Source organism: Hemibagrus wyckioides, linkage group LG24, assembly GCF_019097595.1.
Source record: "Hemibagrus wyckioides isolate EC202008001 linkage group LG24, SWU_Hwy_1.0, whole genome shotgun sequence".
Lineage (NCBI taxonomy): Eukaryota > Metazoa > Chordata > Actinopteri > Siluriformes > Bagridae > Hemibagrus > Hemibagrus wyckioides.
The window spans coordinates 15,904,459-15,925,195 of NC_080733.1; the positions used below are offsets into that span (position 1 = coordinate 15,904,459).

The window sequence follows — 20,737 nt, forward strand, 5'->3', positions numbered from 1 at the left end:
GGCTGCCAAGGTTGCCAGATTCTTGACGATATCCCTCGTAATGCATACCAACGTACGTTTTTCGCTACGATCTTAAAAACGAACACATTCGGATTCCTAGAATAGTTGTGGATCTCGACTCACGTGAACGCGCAATCAGTGCATCGTGAAATGCTTCCTTTTCAAAGGCTCTAAAAGGAAATGTTGCTTAAAGGACTTAACCGCAATCTGGCAACACGCCGTGATGACTACGTCACGGCGGAGGTTGGAGTATGTGCTGAAGCCTCTAGGGGCAGAGTGGTCACTCTCATTCACATCCACACTCATCACTCCGAGTGATTAATAAAAAAACAAAATTTACATGGCACTCCTAACAAATTACAAAAGGGGGGAAAATCATCTTAGATCAGCTGCGTCACTTCACATCATTCATTCTGATGTTGCTTTTTTATTTTTTCTCTCTCTCTCTCTCCCTCTCTCCTGACATGGCACATGGTTAAAGGCTAAACTGTTTTTTAGTGGATTGCTGGAGGACTGCCCGCTGCAAAATCCTGCAGTTTTTGTGTTGGAAAAAAACATCAAAAAGTGCCACTGTTTACCTACAAATTTATCCACACATAAAATAAATAAATAAATGAACAAACAAGGAGAAAGACGTAATAGGATATGAAAATGGGCATCAAGAGAAAATAAGAAGGGGAAAAAGGCAAAGTTTATTCTGGCATCGTGTGCACTTATATTTTATTCATTTTAAAAGAATTGGGGGTTTTTTTCTACATAGTTTCTGGGTTGGAAACAAAAGTTAACTGAAAGCTATTTAACTAGAAAATCATCTGAGCAGATTGAGAATAAATAAATAAATACATAAATAAATAAAAGGTAAGAAAAACAGAGGAGGTTTAGATATGACGGCTAAGATCATGTTTTATTCTAAAATAAAATTTCCTCTGTGGAAATAAATCTATTTTATTAGGATTAGAAATTCTATTTACAAATATAACAAATGACCAACTAATTGTTTAAATATTGTTTTTAAAATAATAATAATAATAATAATAATAATAATAATAATAATAATAAATAAATTAATAAATAAATAAAGATCCAGGTTCATCGGAAAAGGTTAATAGATTTATTTAAAATAAATGACTATTTATTTATTTATACTTGTATCAGATACCTCTTGAAGAAAGCTCTTTGAAACATCATTTTCTTTTATTATTAGATTTTTTGTAAATGCTTTAAAAAAAAAAGCTAAATGTGAGACTTTTTGAAAAAAAAATACAATTTTTCTTTTCAAAAGATGAAACGTGAAATACATGTTTTTATAAAATGAATAAAAGATACAAAGAGTGACAATTTGTGTGAAATTGGGGGGGGGCAATTAATCTTTTAAAATTTTGTTATTATTTAAATTATTTTTTATTATTATTTAAATTATTATTTTTTCTTTCAATTATTCTAATATTATATATTATATATAACATTTGCCCATGTGTGTTTCTCTGGAGAAAGAAAGAAAGAAAGAAAGAAAGAAAGAAAGAAAGAAAGGAAAAACAGGTGGAGAATATGAATATCAAAAAATCACCATGTGCTGGAGAGAGAGAGAGAGAGAGAGAGAATGAAAGAAAGAAAAGAAAAAGAAAGAAAGAAAGAAAGAGAGAGAGAAAAAGAAAGAAAGAACTGAATCTGTAAACAGCCTAAATGTCTCGATGGACTTCTTGTCCATTTGTTCTCTGGGTGTACAAACTTTTTCACACAGCTGTGGAGGTGATGTCTACAACCTTGACATCTTTGACATCTTCCAGGATAAAGTTAAAGGTTAAAGTTTGCCTCATAGATGAAACAGAAGTGTGATCACTTTGATCATTTGGAACAGGAGAAATAGAAAGACGACAAAAAAAAAAATCTTAAGAAAACAGACGAGACGAGAGGGGAAAAAAATAGTAGAGACCCATGGTGTGTTTTAGGATCATTAAAAAAACAGTAATGTGTATATTCCTGGTGTAAAGACTGAATCATTCCAGCACATTTCTGAGCATTTTCATCAGATTACTTTATTCAAATAAAAAAAATCCTGAAGTTTCTGCTGCTGAATTCTTTCCAGCTCCTTCATTCAACATTCAACTATTCTACAGAGGTTTCTGGGAGAACAGATTAAACCTGAGAGCCAGGCATATATTTAAGGGGTTTCTGCAGTTTGGTGACATCAAAAGAAAGAGAGAGAGAGAGAGAGAGAGAGAGAGAGAGAGAGAAAGAAAGAGAGAGAGAGAGAGAGAGAGAAAGAAAGAAAGAAAGAGAGAGAGAGAAAGAAAGAAAGAAAGAGAGAGAGAGAGAGAAAGAAAGAGAGAGAGAGAGAGAAAGAAAGAGAGAGAGAGAGAAAGAAAGAGAGAGAGAGAGAGAGAGAGAGAGAGAGAGAGAAAGAAAGAAAGAAAGAAAGAGAGAGGGAGAGAAAGAGAGAGAGAAAGAAAGAGAGAGAGAGAGAGAGAGAGAGAGAAAGACAGACAGACAGACAGAAAGAAAGAAAGAAAGAAAGAAAGAAAGAAAGGTGGAGAATAAGAATATCAAAAAATCACCATGAGAGAGAGAGAGAAAGAAAGAAAGAAAGAAAGAAAGGAAAAACAGGTGGAAAATAAGAATATCAGAAAATCACCATGTGCTGGAGAGAGAGAGCGAGAGAGAGAGAGAGACAGAAAGAAAGAAAGAAAGAAAGAGAGCGAGAGAGAGAGAGAAAGAAAGAAAGAAAAAGAAAGAAAGAAAGAAAGGAAGAAAGAAAGAAAGGAAAAACAGCTGGAGAAGCAGAATATCAGTAAATCAGTGTGTGCTGGATTAGGAGAGAGAGGCGAGGCGGTCAGTGTCCGGGCAGGAGAACAGGACAGACCCGGCTGTGGTTTTATGCTGACGCTCGGCACATCTCTCTCCTGCAATCTACGGCTAATCAATCTGAGAAGAGGGGCGAGGATGAGAGAGAGAGAAGGAGAGAGAGAGAGAGAGAGAGTGAATGAACCACGACCTGAACTCATTATCACACAACTGCTCTTAACACACACACACACACACACACACACACACACACACACACACACGCACACACACACACACACACACGCACACACACACACACGCACACACCAGATAAAGTTTGGGTCATGTTTACTTAATCTCTCTCTCTCTCTCTCTCTCTCTCTCTCTCTGAATAGTGTCTGACTTTTCTCCTCATTGTCATTCGAAGCACTGTTTAAAGGAAGTTTAAAGGAAAACTCCAGCGTTCCTCCACATTGCTGGAACGACTGCAGGTATGACTGCAGGTGCACCGTGTGTGATGATCACCCTGGAGAATTTCCACACGCTTCCCTGTAATGAAGAAGAAACATTTTTTTGTGGAATGTTGAACCAGATCCATCATCAGAATGTGAGCGAGGGAATTGTAGACCTGAACTGTGTTTTTCCAGAGAGGAAAATGTTGTTTTGTGTTACCGCTACAACACTAACCCTCCTGCAGAAGTGGAAAGTAACCAGGAACTGCTTCCTCTTGGTTCTCTGGTTTCCTCCTGCTTCCTTTGTGGATTATTGACACGAAATGTGAACATGGCACCACAATGCTAATCAGGATAACTAGAGTAATTGAGATAGCTAGGATAACCAGGAAAACAGGGATAACTAGGTTATTCAGGATAAGTAGGGTACCCATGATAACTTGGATAACAGGAATAACTAGGACAACCAGGATAACTAGGATATTCAGGATAAGAAGGATAAATGGGATAAATAGGATAACTGGGACAACCAGGATAAGAAGGATAATCATTTTAACTATTACTGTGTTAACTAGTATAACCGGGAAAACTAGAATAACTATTTTAATTATTTATTATTTTAATTAATTTATTATCTGTGCTTGTGGATACTGCTGGAAGCTTTAAATTTCCCTTTGGGATGAATAAAGTAAGTATCTATCTATCTATCTATCTATCTATCTATCTATCTATCTATCTATCTATCTTATTCAGGATAGGAAGGATGACTGTGATAACTAGGATAACTAGGACAACTAGGATTTTCAGGATATGGATAATCATTATAACTATAACTGGGTTAACTAGTATAACTGGGATAACTAGGATTTTCAGGATAAGAAGGATAACTGGAATTACTAGGATGACTAGGAGATTAAGGATAAGAAGGATAACCATGACAACTAGGATTTTCAGCATAAGAAGGATAACTGGAATAACTAGGATGACTAGGATATTTAGGATCAGAAGGATAACTGTGGTAACTAGGATAACTGGGACAATTAGGATTTTCAGGATAAGAAAGATAACAGGGATAACTAGGACAAGCAGGATAACTGATAAAACCAGGATAATTAGAACAGCCTGGGTAACTAGGATATTCAGGATAAGAAGGACAGATGGGATGACCAGGATAATTAGAACAACCGGGATGACTAGGATATTCAGGATAAGGAGGATAACCGTGATAACTAGGATTTTCAGCATAAAAAGGATAATTGGGTTAAATAGGATAGCAGGGATAACTAGGACAACCAGGATAACTGATATAACCAGGATAATTAGAAAAACCTGGGAAACTAGGATATTCAGGATAAGAAGGATAACCGTGATAACTATAATGATTGGGATAACTAGGATCAGAGGGATAACCGTGAAAACTAGGATAACTGGGACAATTAGGATTTTCAGGATAAGATAGATAACTAGAACAACCGGGATGACTAGGATATTCAGGACAAGAATGATAACCGCGGTAACGAGGATATCTGTTACAACCTGGATTCTCAGGATAACTGGAATAACTAGGATGACTGAGATGACTAGTATAACAGGGATAACTAGGATATTTATGATAAGAAGGATAACCGTGAAAACTAGGATTTTCAGGATAAGGATAACTGGAATAACTAGGATTTTCAGGATAAGGATAATAATCATAACTACAATGACTGGGATCACTAGGATATTCTGGATAAGAAGGATAACTGGGATAACTAGGACATTCAGGATAAGAAGGATGACTGGAATAATTAGGACATTCAGGATAAGAAGGATAACTGGGATAACTAGGACATTCAGGATAAGAAGGATAACTGGGATAATTAGGACATTCAGGATAAGAAGGATAACTGGGATAACTAGGATATTTATGATAAGTAGAATAACCAGAATAACTAGGATATTCTGGATAAGAAGGATAACTGGGATAACTAGGACATTCAGGAGAAGAAGGATAACTGGGATAACTAGGACATTCAGGAGAAGAAGGATAACTGGGATAACTAGGACATTCAGGATAAGAAGGATAACTGGGATAATTAGGACATTCAGGATAAGAAGGATAACTGGGATAACTAGGATATTTATGATAAGTAGAATAACCAGAATAACTAGGATATTCTGGATAAGAAGGATAACTGGGATAACTAGGACATTCAGGAGAAGAAGGATAACTGGGATAACTAGGACATTCAGGAGAAGAAGGATAACTGGGATAACTAGGACATTCAGGATAAGAAGGATAACTGGGATAACTAGGACATTCAGGAGAAGAAGGATAACTGGGATAACTAGGACATTCAGGATAAGAAGGATAACTGGGATAACTAGGACATTCAGGAGAAGAAGGATAACTGGGATAACTAGGACATTCAGGATAAGAAGGATAACTGGGATAACTAGGACATTCAGGATAAGAAGGATAACTGGGATAACTAGGACATTCAGGAGAAGAAGAATAACTGGGATAACTAGGACATTCAGGATAAGAAGGATAACTGGGATAACTAGGACATTCAGGATAAGAAGGATAACTGGGATAATTAGGACATTCGGGATAAGAAGGATAACTGGGATAATTAGGACATTCAGGATAAGAAGGATAACTGGGATAACTAGGACATTCAGGATAAGAAGGATAACTGGGATAATTAGGACATTCGGGATAAGAAGGATAACTGGGATAATTAGGACATTCAGGATAAGAAGGATAACTGGGATAACTAGGACATTCAGGATAAGAAGGATAACTGGGATAATTAGGACATTCAGGATAAGAAGGATAACTGGGATAACTAGGACATTCAGGATAAGAAGGATAACTGGGATAATTAGGACATTCAGGATAAGAAGGATAACTGGGATAACTAGGATATTTATGATAAGTGGAATAACCAGAATAACTAGGATATTCAGGATAAGGATAATGGTGATAACTAGAATGACTGGGATCACCAGGATATTCCGGATATGTAGAGTAACCAGCATAACTAGGGCGTTCAGGATAAGGCTCTTAATGAAGAATAATGGCTGAACAGCTTTGCGAAGATCTTTCCCACTCGTCAGTCTCATCTTCAGCTTCATTACGTTGAGGTTTTTAATTTACGTTCCAGAGCTGAACATCAGGAACCATTTCAACACATCTGCCCTTAAGCTTCTGTTAGAAAAGTCGTTCCAGTGAGCAGGTTTATTTTTTGCTTTTCTCAGTGCAGGGAAATGTTCGGAGAGTTCTAGTCCAGGTTGATGACACATCACACACACTCACACACACACTCACACACACATCACACACACATACTCACACACATACTCACACACATACTCACACACATACTCACACACATACACGGCAGATTGAGATCAGGCTGAAAGGCAGCAGTTTTTCTTTAAAGCTTTACCGAATATACAAACAGGGAAATATGTGAAGAGCTCTGATCTTCTGTTGGCTGACTTTCTAAGTGAAGAGTATCTGTCACCTCCAGAAAATAGGGTTTTGTTTTTTTGTTTTAAATCCCGGTCTGAATAGGCGTCCTCTTTCACTCTTCGAGGCAGATGCACTCTCGGCCTCATTTTCATCTAAATAAGAATCGATCTCTAACTGCGTGCTTCCCCCAGTGCATGCAACGCGGGGGACTTAACCCCTTTCCCCTCTTCCACACACACACACATTAGTGTTAGCCTTTCTATCCTTCTGAGGACCTTCCTTTGACATAATTATTCAAGCAGCTAATTAAACCCTAACCTTAAACCCTACAGCCAATAGAAAACATTTTGCCTCGTTTTTTCCCCCTCCTCAATAGGGACAGATGAAATGTCTCCACAAGGTTAACACTCAATATCTTTGTGAAAACATTTGGTCCCTACCAAGGTATAAAAACAACCCCCACAACCACACACACACCTCCTCTCTCTCTCTACGCATATCAAATACTAATCAACATCCAGAGATCAGTTCTGCAGATAAAACCTTCGCTGAGTGAGAGCTGTGGTCTAAACAAGTCATCAAAACTATCTGTTCTGTCTGTATATATTTACTTACACACACACACACACACACACACCACGTGCCATGTCACCATTATTGGCACGAGTAGCTTGGAGGACACGCGTACATCCTTTCCTTCTTCCATAACGACCAGCTGTGACTTGTGACTGCATCATTTCTCTCTCAGAAGACTGATAGAGTGAGAGAGAGAGAGAGAGAGAGAGAGAGAGAGAGAGAGAGGGGAAGAGAGAGAAAGAGAGAGGGGAGAAAGGAAGGAAGAAAGAGAGGGAGAGAGAGAGAGAAGAGAAAGGAAGAGAGAGAGGGCAAGAGAGAGAGAAGAAAGGGCAAAAGAGAGAGAGAGAGGGGAAGAGAGAGAAAGAGAGAGGGGAGAAAGGAAGGAAGAAAGAGAGAGAGAGAGAGAGAGAGAGAAAAAGGAGAAGAGAGAAAGAGAGAGAAAACATAAGATGTGAATGAGAAGCTCAGTTGTGCAGTGTTGGGAGGGTGGAGGGGGTTGGAGAGGGGGTAGTTGAGGTGAGGGGTAGGAGGGGGTTGGTGTGCTGTGGTCGTGGGGTACATGTGGGGGGAGGGGAAACACTCAAACTCACGATGCTCTTGAGACAGAAAAAAAACGGGGACAGGAAACACAACCTTCACCAAAAAACCCCTCCACTACAGAATCTACCATATAAAGAGGAGATGGAGATTCACTGAGAGTTTATTTCTCAATGTTAGAAAGCAACGAGAAACAAATCCAGCAGATCAAAACACACACATCATAAACACCCCAGAGACCCAGACAAGCAAAAACTATTTATTTATTTATTTATTTATTTGAATTTAGTCATGCTCTAGCCTTTATTTACATTTGCTGGTTGGAGACAGGATCCGAGTGAGCAGCTTGAAGGTTACAAGTCTTGTTCAAGAACCCATGGTGCTGCTGGGATTTGACCTCGCGACCTTCGGATCAATAACCCAAACCCCCTTAACCGGGGTGTCACCGTTTCCACACTCAATCTGTCTGAACTCTCACAGACTCTCGATCCCAGTGCTGGATATTTACTAGCCTTCTCTTCTCTCTAACACGCCTGATTCATGAGGAACACTGAAGAACGCAGGACAGAGGGTTCTCCGGTTCTCCAGGACCAGAACCGGACATGTCATGTCACTTGTTTTAAGCCTGTTTTACACTACAGACATTTTACATTATGGATGAATTCTATTACAGGGTACGTTTTTTTTAAACATCAGATTATATGATGATCCTCTAATGAGAGACTCGTGATTAATGAAAACATCATGAATCACTCTGGCTCAGGGAAAAAGAAAAGCTCAAGGATTTTTTTAATCCATTGTTTCCTGTCGTCCTGCACCTGTAGCCATCTTCCTATGGGCTGGTTTTCTAGCACCAAGCTGACATTCTGAGATTTTAATAAAACGTTTTCATTGTTGTTGTCGGAGATATTTGATAACGACTGCCCCTTTTGTCATCTCACACACACGTTTCGAGCCCTGGTCCTGGAGAAACCCTGGTGTCCAGCACATTTATGATATGATATATAACAGAGCTTCCTGATGTGAACTGTCTTCAGTTTGTTGTGTGTTTTCCAGGGTCAGGGTTGAGAACCTGTAGTGTACAACAAGGAGAAAATAACCATCGAGCCATGTCATTTCATGGTAAAAATCCGTACATCTCTCATCCTCAGCTCTTAAAACAAATATTTGAGGAAACCAGCAGCATCAGAACTCGTGTAAACAACGCACATGGAATATGGCTCTATATCATTTGCGCTATAAATGAAACACACTGCCATCTAGTGGCCAGATCAGGAGCAGGGTTTTCATTAAGAAATGCCGCTGTAATTTATCTCTGGTAATGATTACCTGCTGTTATAATGAGTATATAATTATGTAACACATTTAGGAAACAGATGACACCAGCAATGACGCTCCATTTTAAACAGAAAAGCCTTCAGCGCTCGACGTGGCACCTTAAAAATGATTTAACTAAAGAGTCAAGAGAAAAGAAATAGAGACAGGAAGGCCACGGCCGGATAATATGATAACGCGATACCGATATCGTGATGTCATGGCGGTATGATGCTCACGATACTCAAGCACAATATTTAAAGGAACAGGGTACATGATGTTTAGTTTGCGCTTCATTAACAAAACTATAACGGCAGAGAGATAGGCGTGTCGTTCCGTATGGTCATTTATACACGTGTCGTAAGTGTCCTCGTCGTCATGGAAACACAGAGAGGTTTTTTTTGATGAACCATAACTAAGATGACGTGGCAGATTGAGGGAGGTTTAGGAGAGTCTTCACCGGGGATGATGGGAGATCCTGGAATCCAGCGCTTTGAGCTGTGGTTTAAAATAAATAAATAAATAAATAAATAAATAAATAAATAAATAAATAAATAAATAAATAAATAAATATTAAAAAAGCATCATAAGTGTTTTAAAAAAAATTAATAATGTTGATATAAAAGTCTGAGAAAATGTAAAATTCTGGACAATTTTGAGCAGAAGTCAAATTAATACTAAAATATTACAAGACAAAAATAAGCACTTTTGTACAAAAGTATCTGCCAACAGAACGAGAAAACTTCAATTTTCCCCAAATGTCAGATTTAAAATATAGGACGATTTTAACATTAAAACGTTTTATTATATCATTAATGCACACTTTATTGCCAAACGTTTTGGGACGTCCCTCGAAATCATTGAATTCAGGTGCTGTTTTTCAGGGGTTGGGCTCGGCCCCTTAGTTCCAGTGAAAGGAAATGTTAATGCTTCAGCTTCATACCAAGACATTTTGGACAATTTCATTGGTCAGACATTGGTAAATTTGGGGATGGGCCCTTCCTGTTCCAACATGACTGCACACCAGTACACAAAAAGTCCATAAAGACATGGATGAGTGAGTTTGGTGTGAAGGAACACTTTAGAACACCTTTTGGATGAATTAGAGCGGAGACTGTGATCCAGGTCAAAACTGGGACGTCTGCCTTTACATGCACATGAATGTAATATGGAGTTGCCCTGCCCTTTATAACAGCTTCAACTCTTCTGGGAAGGCTTTCAACAAGGTTTAGGAGTGCGTTTATGGGAATTTTTGACCATTCCTCTAGAACCATTTGTGAGGTCAGGCACTGATGTTGGACGAGAAGGTCTGGCTCACAGTCTCCACTCAAATTCATCCCAAAGGTGTTCTATCAGGTTGAGGTCAGGACTCTGTAAAGTTCCTCCACACCAAACTCACTCATCCATGTCTTTATGGACCTTGCTTTGGTCACTGGTGTGCAGTCATGTTGGAACAGGAAGGGGTCAACCCCAAATAAGATTCCCACAAAGTTGGGGGCATGAAATTGTCCAAAATGACTTGGTAAGCTGAAGCATTAAGAGTTCCTTTCACTTGAACTATGGGGCAGAGTCTAACCTTTGGAGGGGTGTCCCAAAATATATTTTGGCAATATAGTGTATGTTAATGATATAATAAAACGTTCCAATGTTACAGTCCTTCTATATTTTAAAGAAAATCCAAAATAGACAGAACACAATGAAGAGCTTTCAATAGATTTGAAGGAGATGTGTGCTTAAATATCGAGCATTAACAGTAACAGAAAAACGCAGATAGTGTCTAAATTAGAGTTTAGATTTATTATTTCTTTTAATGTCTGAGATTTGAGACTCGACCCTAGCTTGTTTAGTGGAGGTAGAAATCAGAACTAATCTTATTAAAAAAAAATAAATAAATAAAAAAAATCATCACCATATTAACTTTTTGAATGTGACTTTCATTAACTTTTCAAAAGAATTAGCACATAAAATATTTGCATATTTTTTTTATATTAATTTGTAAAATAAATAAATAATCACCACATTACAGATATTAATTTACTTTTTAATAATTTAATAAAAAAAATTATTTAATTTATTATGTTTTAGTCTGGTAAAATATCATACTTTAACCATCGCTCAACACCATTATGTTGCTCTTTATTGTGAATATTATTAATAATAACGTACATTTTTGAATGCTGGATTAAAGGAATAAGCTTTTCACCTGGAGGCATCTCTTCATGCCTTAGAACACGCCGTGATAAAATTATTGAGTGATTTATTGTTTTATTCTAACAGACAGCTGTATATTAAAAATAAAAAAAGTAAAAAAATAAAAATAAATAAACCCCTCACCTAATCGTGCGCTGGTCTCCTTCACCAGTAAGTGTGAATCCTCCTGGAAGGACAGGAGCGCCCTCATCATCATGCACTGAGACTCCAGCTACAAACAAAACCACACGGAGAGTCAGTGTTTGTTACCATGACGATGAAACAAACACACCAAAAATATGTACTGCAAAACTATATAGGATAAGGGGTTCTTTCTTTTTCTCTTTTGAAGAAAGATAGACAGACAGACAGACAGATAAATAGATGGACAGACAGACAGACAGACAGACAGATAGATAGATAGATAGATAGATAGATAGATAGATAGATAGATAGATAGACAGACAGACAGAAAGATAAATAAACAGACAGACAGACAGACTTACAAATATATAGACAGACAGACAGACAGACAGACAGAGGGTGTAATCTGGCACAGAATATACTGAGAGTTCTAACCATGTCTCTGGGATAGTGTATATAAAACATCTGTTCTGAGTATGGGTTAGAAGTCCTCAAGTCCCAATGGGACACACCACAGAACAGTGGAGCTGAGATCCAGTGGGACTGAAACAGCTGCTGGCTAACCAACCAGACGTTGTGTTGGTTGACGAGGAGCAGAAGACGGAGGTTATGCTAGATGTGGCAATCCCAGCCGGCATCAACATCAGCAAGGAGGAGCATCAAGGAGAAGTTCCAGGGGCTGACTCAGATGTTGAAGGTGAAGACCACGGTGGTCCCAAGGGTAAAAGGATCATTAGGGGCGGCGACCCCTGAAGAGGGCGGGAGAGCGAGATACCAGTTACGACATCTGAGGACTCCGTGCAGAAGAGGGCAGTCCTAGGAACAGCCGAGATACTGAACAGGACCTTCAAACTCCCAGGAGGACACAAGCCTGAGGCAGACATCCCCATATCCCTCAACACTGGGGTCAGAGGGAGACCACCAGATAATTATATATTATGTATATTTATGAATCATCACTGGATGATGAGTCACTCAGATGTTTCTTAGATGCTCCCTATCTCCTCTGTTCAAAGGAATCCTCCTCTGTTGAATCTGTACAGTTTACAGTGTTTAGAAGAAAGAGCATTTGATCCTAAAACAAGTGAATTATGAGGTTTAAGGTGACAGTAACACTGGTGTCATCTTATTCACAGTGTGTGTGTGTTCTCACCACCAGCTCCATAGTGTTAAGGACTCTGTGTTGTCTCTGCAGCACTGCGTTGTAATCGGGTTTATTCAGGATCAGCTTGCTCTGAGAGGACTGAGCGACGCAGGACGGGTCCAGACTCACACCTCTCTCCTGGCCTTCCTCCACTCTCCTGCACACGAGACATAACACAAAGCCGAGGGGATTCAAATGTAATGGGATTAAAGATGGAACTGCTTTATATGATTTGTGTGTGTGTGTGTGTGTTCGTGCTCACTTGGCCAACTCCTCCGCTTTGGAGCGATGTTTATTTAGGAGAGACTCCCAGGACAAACTCTCCGCCTGGAGCCTAAAACATTGATTGAATAAAGTTAATAAAATCAGTGTGGATAAGATCAGAGTTAACATTAAAAATGCTTGGATACAAATCCTGGCACCAAAGTACCATTCTGATATGGTCATCATTTACTCAATGAAAAAAAAATGCTCCGTTTTTTAACTAATGATCATTTAAAATTGTAAATAAATCTCAAAATCTCAATGGTCAGGGTTCCAGCAAGGGTTCAAGGAATGTGCATGAAAAGAGATTATGAATTATTTAGCAAGTGTGTACGCACTTAATCTGAAGCAGGCACACGACAATGACACCTACTGAGTTTTGTAACGTTTGTAAAATACAGCATTTTAACACGATTCAAAATGGCTGACACCCAAAATGGATGACGCAGTAAACCTGAGTATCCTTGACTTCGACTCAGTATGCCTCACTGAGTCTAAACATACCACTTCATTCACCACAGCGAATCATCTCTCTCCACCTATCCCTATCTTCTGCATCCTCAACACTTGCCCCCTTCATCTGACCTTCCTCTTTGCCTCCTGCCTGGCAGCTCCATGTCCAACATTCTCCTACCAATATACTCACTCTCCCTCCTCTGGACATGTCCAAACCATCTTAATCTGTCCTCCCTAACTTTGTCCCCCAAACGTCCAACATGAGCTGTCCCTCTGATGTACTCGTTCCTAATCCGGTCCAACCGTGTCACTCCCAAAGAGAACCTCAACATCTTCAGTTCTGCTACCTCCAGCTCTGACTCCTTATGTCTGCCTTTTTATGTCGTATTATTCAAATATTGTTAGGTCACTCTTGTAAAAGAGCTTTAATCAGAACAGAACAAATAAAACAAATATATAATAATACGTAGATTACTTAATTCAGTATCAGAACCAGGACTGAATCAGTGTATGATATTACCTGTTCAGGTTCTCCTTCGCACGCTCGATGGCTTTCTGAATAGCCGGATCGCTGCAGAGGAACAAACACACAGTTTGAGAGTGGATTTAGGTTCATGCAGATGCTTTAAAATAAAATTTAACTCTTAAGGTTGACACAAGACACGGCTTCAGACACACTCGGGCTGTGTGGGTGCCAATACTAATCTGAGTCAAACAATTAAATCAACCACACGTCAACAAGACCTGCCTTTTTCCCAGGATCTCCCGTAGCTTAACGATAGAAAGAAAACTGTTCGTTTACTGTGTTGTTTTTTTAATGTCATGAAAACGACAGAGTCTGACATAAGGTGTAATTACTAACATCACTCTTACCTGCTGGAGCTGGAGAACGACAGCTGACTTTCCTCACTAATGGTTTTAGCCATACTCGCCCACTCCGTCTGCAGGGAGTCAACTACAGAGACAAAAAAATATATAAATAAATAAATACAGATAAATTGAATAAAATGGTTTCCACCGTGCACAAACAACAACGACGACGACCAAGGCATACAGCAAAAGAAGACGTGGGCAATACATTACATAAGGAATAAAACACTTGGGGGTGTGAGGTTAAAGGAAAATAATCAACGACAGTGAGAAAGAAATCTAATAATTGGTAAAATGTTATTGGAAAGGAATAAGAGTGGGAAAAGTGACTCCAGTGTATTTATTAAAGAACACCATGTACTTTTTATCCGTTTATAGTTACTTTTAGAAATCGCCTGACGACGGAGACTTCTTTCTTTAATGTGACATAAACGTCTCCTAACCGTATCAACAATCACTGAGGGTTAACTCTTCAGGTTAGCTCCCTGCCCGTGAATTGAACCCGGGCCACAACAACGAGAGCTGGGCTTCTTTATATACGAGTTTATATGAGGTGTGGATGGCAAATGTATATATAAAAATGCATAATACTCTCTAAATATCTGTAGCTAGTGGCCCTTAAAACGGTCATTATTCCTATACTGATCATCTGAAACCCTTACCACAGAACAGGACACAAAAGTAGAGTTAGTGCTGATGTTTGTTACGCAATCTGTGACAAATCACCACAATGTGTAACCACATCACCTTAATAAAATCATTATTAACTATAAATAATTAAGTACCTTGGGTTTGAAATGCCTCCAAATCAGCACCGGGGATGGTGCCCAGTGTGTTTCGCAGCCTCTTCACTGTAACCTACACACACACACACACACACATGAAACAGGGAAAAAAGGAACTAAAATATACAACTGAAGCATCTGTGAATTGTCAGACGAATTCACAATTAGTCATGGGCTTGTGTAAAGAAATTCCTGGAGTGTTTACATGCGAGACAAAAAACCATTAAAATTCAGTTAGTTTAGTAAAAAAGTTCAAGTTTGTCTGATACTGAAAACTGATAGACTTCTGATCATACACCGGTCAGCCATAACATTATGACCAGTGAGAGGTGACGTGAATAACACTGATGATCTCCTCATCATGGCACCTGTTAGTGGGTGGGATATATTAGGCAGCAGGTGAACATTTTGTCCTCAGAGTTGATGTGTTAGAAGCAGGAAAAATGGACAAGCGTAAGGATTTGAGCGAGTTTGACAAAGGACCAAATTGTGATGGCTAGACCACTGGATCAGAGCATCTCCAAAACTGCAGCTCTTGTGGGGTGTTCCCGGTCTGCAGTGGTCAGTATCTATCAAAAGTGGACCAAGGAAGGAGCAGTGGTGAACCAGCAACAGGGTCATGGGCGGTCAAGGCTCATTGATGGACGTGGGGAGTGAAGGCTGGACTGTGTGATCCGGTCCAACAGACGAGCTACTGTTGCTCAAACTGCTGAAGAGATTAATGCTGGTTCTGATAGAAAGGGGTCAGAATACACAGTGCAGGACGGGTCAAAAGGGGGACCAACACAATATTAGGCCATAATGTTATGCTTGGTCAGTGTATAACGGTGATGAGTTACTGTGTTTAGAATACAGATTTCACTGTTAACTTTAAATATCTTAATCTCTGATTGATTCAAATGTCATGTTAACGATCCAAAAGTTTAAATGCAAAAAATGAGACACAAAACTACATCAATTAAGAAAAAAAGTAATAGCACCCTGGAGAAGGAGGAAGAGCTGGTGTGTATTTTACAGAAGCTGATGCACTGCAGTGGTTGAGCCACGTTACTGAAAGATTTAACGCAACTCTCATCTGTCTTTTATGGACCTTTGTGGGCGTGGCATAGTGTAAACCGGCTGTACCATGAAAATGTTTGGTACATTTATGAAGTATTTATTAACATTCTAACACGACAACAAGAACAAGAGAAACATGACGTGATTTAAAGCAAAGCACAGAACCTGAAAATAAAGGTTTTCGAAATTTATTTTCATCAGAAGCTAATCATCTGTTGTCCTACTCTAATGAATCTCGTTAGTCACACTCGTTAGCGTTTAACCCTTTAAGACATCTCGGCAGAACAGAGACATTCTCCAGAAACTCGAAGCCATGATACTGACGTGACGTCTAAATCCAGTGACCAGTGACCTCATGTGACCTTTAATATCAAAAGTCTAAATCACCTGCATTGCTGCTTCCATGAGTTTCTCCAGCCTCTCTTCATCACTCAGGTCCAGGCTGATGGATTTACACAGAGCTGGAGAGAACAGTGAGAGAAGTAAAGATAAGATTACACTACAGATTAGGCTATCAGCCGGCGGTGTTGTCTTCAGTCACCAGGACGACAGCTTTCATTCTGAGATAATCTTCTGTTTACATAAGACTGAGTGACACTCTCTCTCTATCTCTGCATACATAATGTGAAGAACAAAAACACGAAGCATGTGGACTCACACTGGGAGGTACTGGGGAGGGCTGGGAATGACGCCCTGCCTCGAGTCGACCTCCTCCAGGATTTTCTCCGTGAGCGAGGGCTGAGATCAGGAGCAGCTTCAGTCATCGTCTCTCTCTGCACGACGTCTGCATGAGCTGCTGAATCTTGGTCTTCTGGCTGGTTCTCTTCTAAAAGAGCGATGACCGCAGGGGGTGATGAGGTGCGAGGAGACTTGGGTGGAGGTTCTGGACTCGGGGATCTGTCTAAGTGTCTTTTGGTCCCTTGTGAAACGTCCTCTGAAACCTAGATCAGTATAAATGAATGAATGAATAAATGGTTATCCCCCCTCAGTGTAATGTAGACACACTGTATAGAGGGTATTATGGGATGTTATAAGGCTTACAAGCACAGTAATAATGTATAATGTAATGTTATTAATGTAAGAATGCTTATTGTATCTGCTGCTGTAATTACAATGGATTAAAATAGATGTAATAAAATACAACACAAATTGTGTTAAACACAAATAATAGATAAATAGATAGATAAACACAAAAAATAAATTATTATAGGACAAATAAGATTTGAGCAATTGTTAGACAATGAACATTAAGATAAAGACCCTGGATATAATATCATTAAGTTTGTCTGGTTTAAATATAATGGCACTGAGCCTTCTGGGAGTCCAAACAGACGACTGTTATCTGTGTGCTGAGGCGAATAATCTGACCACTCAGTGTAGCCATCTGCAGAGTTTTGTTGACAAATTCTTTTCTTCATTTAAATAAATAAATAAATATCATCTGTCCAGAGCTCCAGCTCACATCACGGTGCCTTTTGCTGCCAGTGACCACTGATCACTACTGTTCCAAAACGACCAATCACTGATCACTACTGTTCCAAAACGACCAATCACTGATCACTACTGTTCCAAAACGACCAATCACTGATCACTACTGTTCCAAAAAACAATCACTGATGCTCACTACTGTTCCAAAACGACCAATCACTGATGCTCACTACTGTTCCAAAACGACCAATCACTGATGCTCACTACTGTTCCAAAACGACCAATCACTGATGCTCACTACTGTTCCAAAACGACCAATCACTGATCACTACTGTTCCAAAAAACAATCACTGATGCTCACTACTGTTCCAAAACGACCAATCACTGATGCTCACTACTGTTCCAAAACGACCAATCACTGATGCTCACTACTGTTCCAAAACGACCAATCACTGATGCTCACTACTGTTCCAAAACGACCAATCACTGATGCTCACTACTGTTCCAAAACGACCAATCACTGATGCTCACTACTGTTCCAAAACGACCAATCACTGATGCTCACTACTGTTCCAAAACGACCAATCACTGATGCTCACTACTGTTCCAAAACGACCAATCACTGATGCTCACTACTGTTCCAAAACGACCAATCACTGATGCTCACTACTGTTCCAAAACGACCAATCACTGATGCTCACTACTGTTCCAAAACGACCAATCACTGATGCTCACTACTGTTCCAAAACGACCAATCACTGATCACTACTGATCCAAAACGACCAATCACTGATGCTCACTACTGTTCCAAAACGACCAATCACTGATGCTCACTACTGTTCCAAAACGACCAATCACTGATGCTCACTACTGTTCCAAAACGACCAATCAATGATGCTCACTACTGTTCCAAAACGACCAATCACTGATGCTCACTACTGTTCCAAAACGACCAATCACTGATCACTTCTGTTCCAAAACGACCAATCACTGATCACTACTGATCCAAAACGACCAATCACTGACAACTATAATGCATTATTTTCTATTAGAACTCTATTCTGCTCTACTTCATATATGTGTAACTGATGTGTAATCACTTTATGACTATTCATTAAATATGCAAATGAGAATGACGTCATGTGGGGGTTTTCAAGGACTTTGTGAGTATACATTCATTACTTTCCCCTGAACAGAGTTATACAATACGAATGAATTAAATCACATACCATATCAAGCCCATCGTCTCCCTGAAACCTGTGGAAGACAGAAGGCATTAAAAATCTGTGTGCAAAACTTTTTAAACCAAGAAAACGTGTTTACTTGTTTATTTATTTATTTACGTGGTCTGGCTGACATTGTTGAGACACGAGTAAAGCTAGTAAATACCAACAACTCGGTCTAATGCGAGAGAAATAAACGTGCTAAACTTAACAGAACGTATTAAAATATAAAATAAATGCTATCATGTGTAAAAAGTTATTTAACTTGAATAGGAAAATCCCGAACCTTTCATTTTGTAGTTCCGCCATTTTTCTTTCGCGCGCTGTCAATAACAAACGCCTTCTTTCTTCCTCACTGTCGTTTTCTTTCCTCTTGGCGCGCGCCACACTGAGTTACTGTGTATTACTGCCACCTACTGGACTGGACGAATGAGGAACAAAATACAGTGGATCACAAGGGCTAACAGTGCAGTGCTAAATGTTTGTAATTGTTCATTAATTTAGCAATGCACTAATATTATATACTGACCTGAAACAAATAACTGTCTCTGCATCCCAATTAATGTCATTTAACATTTTGTGCCTTCAACACTAGACTCTTATATGTACGCATTTAGCATGGGCCCTTATCCAGTGCAACATGTACACTATATTGCCAAAAGTTTTGGGACGTCTGCCTTCACATGCACATGAATGTAATATGGAGTTGTCCCACCCCTTGCAGCTATAACAGCTTCAACTCTTCTGGGAAGACTTTCCACAAGGTTTAGGAGTGTGTTTTAACCATTCCTTTAGCAGCGCATTTGTGAGGTCAGGCACTGATGTTAGATGAGAAGGTCTGGCTCGCAGTCTCTACACTAATTCATCCCAAAGGTGTTCTGTGGGGTTGAGGTCAGGACTCTGTGCAGGCCAGTCAAGTTCCTCCACACCAAACTCACTCATCCATGTCTTTATGGACCTTGCTTTGTCCACTGGTGTGCAGTCATGTTGGAACCCAAACTGTTCCCGTAATGTTGGGAGCATGAAATTGTCCAAAATGTCTTGGTATGAAGCTGAAGCATTAAGAGTTCCTTTCACTGGAACTAAGGGGCCGAGCCCAATTCCTGAAAAACAACACCTGAATTCAATGGTTTGGAGGGGTGTCCCAAAACTTTTGGCAATATAGTGTATGTGTGCTTTGTGGTCTCCATAAAAACACATCCTAAGGCTAGGAATACCTTTAGATTTTTAATACACCATGATAAGTTAACAAAGTGAAAATGTAAGTGCTTGGTGAAGTTTTTAATCTGTATTTGCAGACTGCCAGAGTTTCAAATGTACCAAACTGCTCCACCACCATGAAAAGGACAGAGACCAATCTTGAAGCATGTGATATTTGTATGCTGGATCGTCATTGTCACCAAGCAGTGGGTCTGTAATAAACAAACCAGATGTGACAGTGGTGAGTGAAAACTCCCCAACACAACACATGGAAGATAAATATCCCAGGAGAGGAACCAGAGTCAAAAGGAACCCATCCTCTTTTGGTACGATGTACATGATCTAATTCTTCTTCATGTACGTTACACAATAAAAGCACCTGTATCACTGTCTCTGGCTGTTCACAACAAACACAGATAAACACTCTGGATGTTTGCTAAAGCAATCACAGCTTAGAAACGTTTTTTGCTGCATCCGAATCCACAAACTTATACCACATACTTCACGTATGTCCCTGTTTTCGTGAAGAAATAGTGCATACATTTGTGTGTATAGATGAATAGGTGTCCATGAAGCCGAGATTAGAAAATGCATGACGTCATTAATAATAACATAATATTATGCTACATAAATGAATTGACCTGGATTTATTTTTCCATGTTTCATTTACATATCTAGAAAATACTCCACTTCCTACCTCACACAAGGAACTGGGGTTATATTAGCTGAAAAAGTGTCCATGGAGCCAAGATCCGAAAATCTACCAGAAAGAGCAGTTCATCCAGGTCCACCTTTGGGATTCTCATTTCAACATACAGACTAATTCTAACCCTGGATACTATTTAGGA

General features: G+C 39.3%; 1 protein-coding gene across 1 annotated transcript; it reads right to left on the minus strand.

Moving 5' to 3' along the window:
* Positions 1-8,065: 8,065 nt before the first annotated feature.
* Positions 8,066-19,064, minus strand: LOC131345408 (uncharacterized). Its single transcript, XM_058378287.1, has 11 exons — positions 18,976-19,064; positions 18,696-18,723; positions 16,697-16,979; positions 16,426-16,499; positions 14,980-15,052; positions 14,198-14,279; positions 13,845-13,895; positions 12,867-12,938; positions 12,614-12,761; positions 11,461-11,548; positions 8,066-9,624 (listed from the first exon to the last, which is right to left on the minus strand). The coding sequence occupies exons 1-11, from the start codon at positions 18,996-18,998 to the stop codon at positions 9,542-9,544; spliced, it is 1,005 nt and encodes a 334-aa protein (XP_058234270.1). The 5' UTR covers positions 18,999-19,064; the 3' UTR covers positions 8,066-9,541.
* Positions 19,065-20,737: the final 1,673 nt, after the last annotated feature.

Bases quoted from the DNA above. Each gene is read 5' to 3' on its own strand.
- LOC131345408 (XM_058378287.1), bottom strand. From the start codon at position 18,998: ATGGCGGAACTACAAAATGAAAG. The intron at 18,724-18,975 runs GTTCGGGATTTT...TGTCTTCCACAG, and splicing joins GCGGAACTACAAAATGAAAG to GTTTCAGGGAGACGATGGGC. The intron at 16,980-18,695 runs GTATGTGATTTA...ATACTGATCTAG, and splicing joins GAGACGATGGGCTTGATATG to GTTTCAGAGGACGTTTCACA.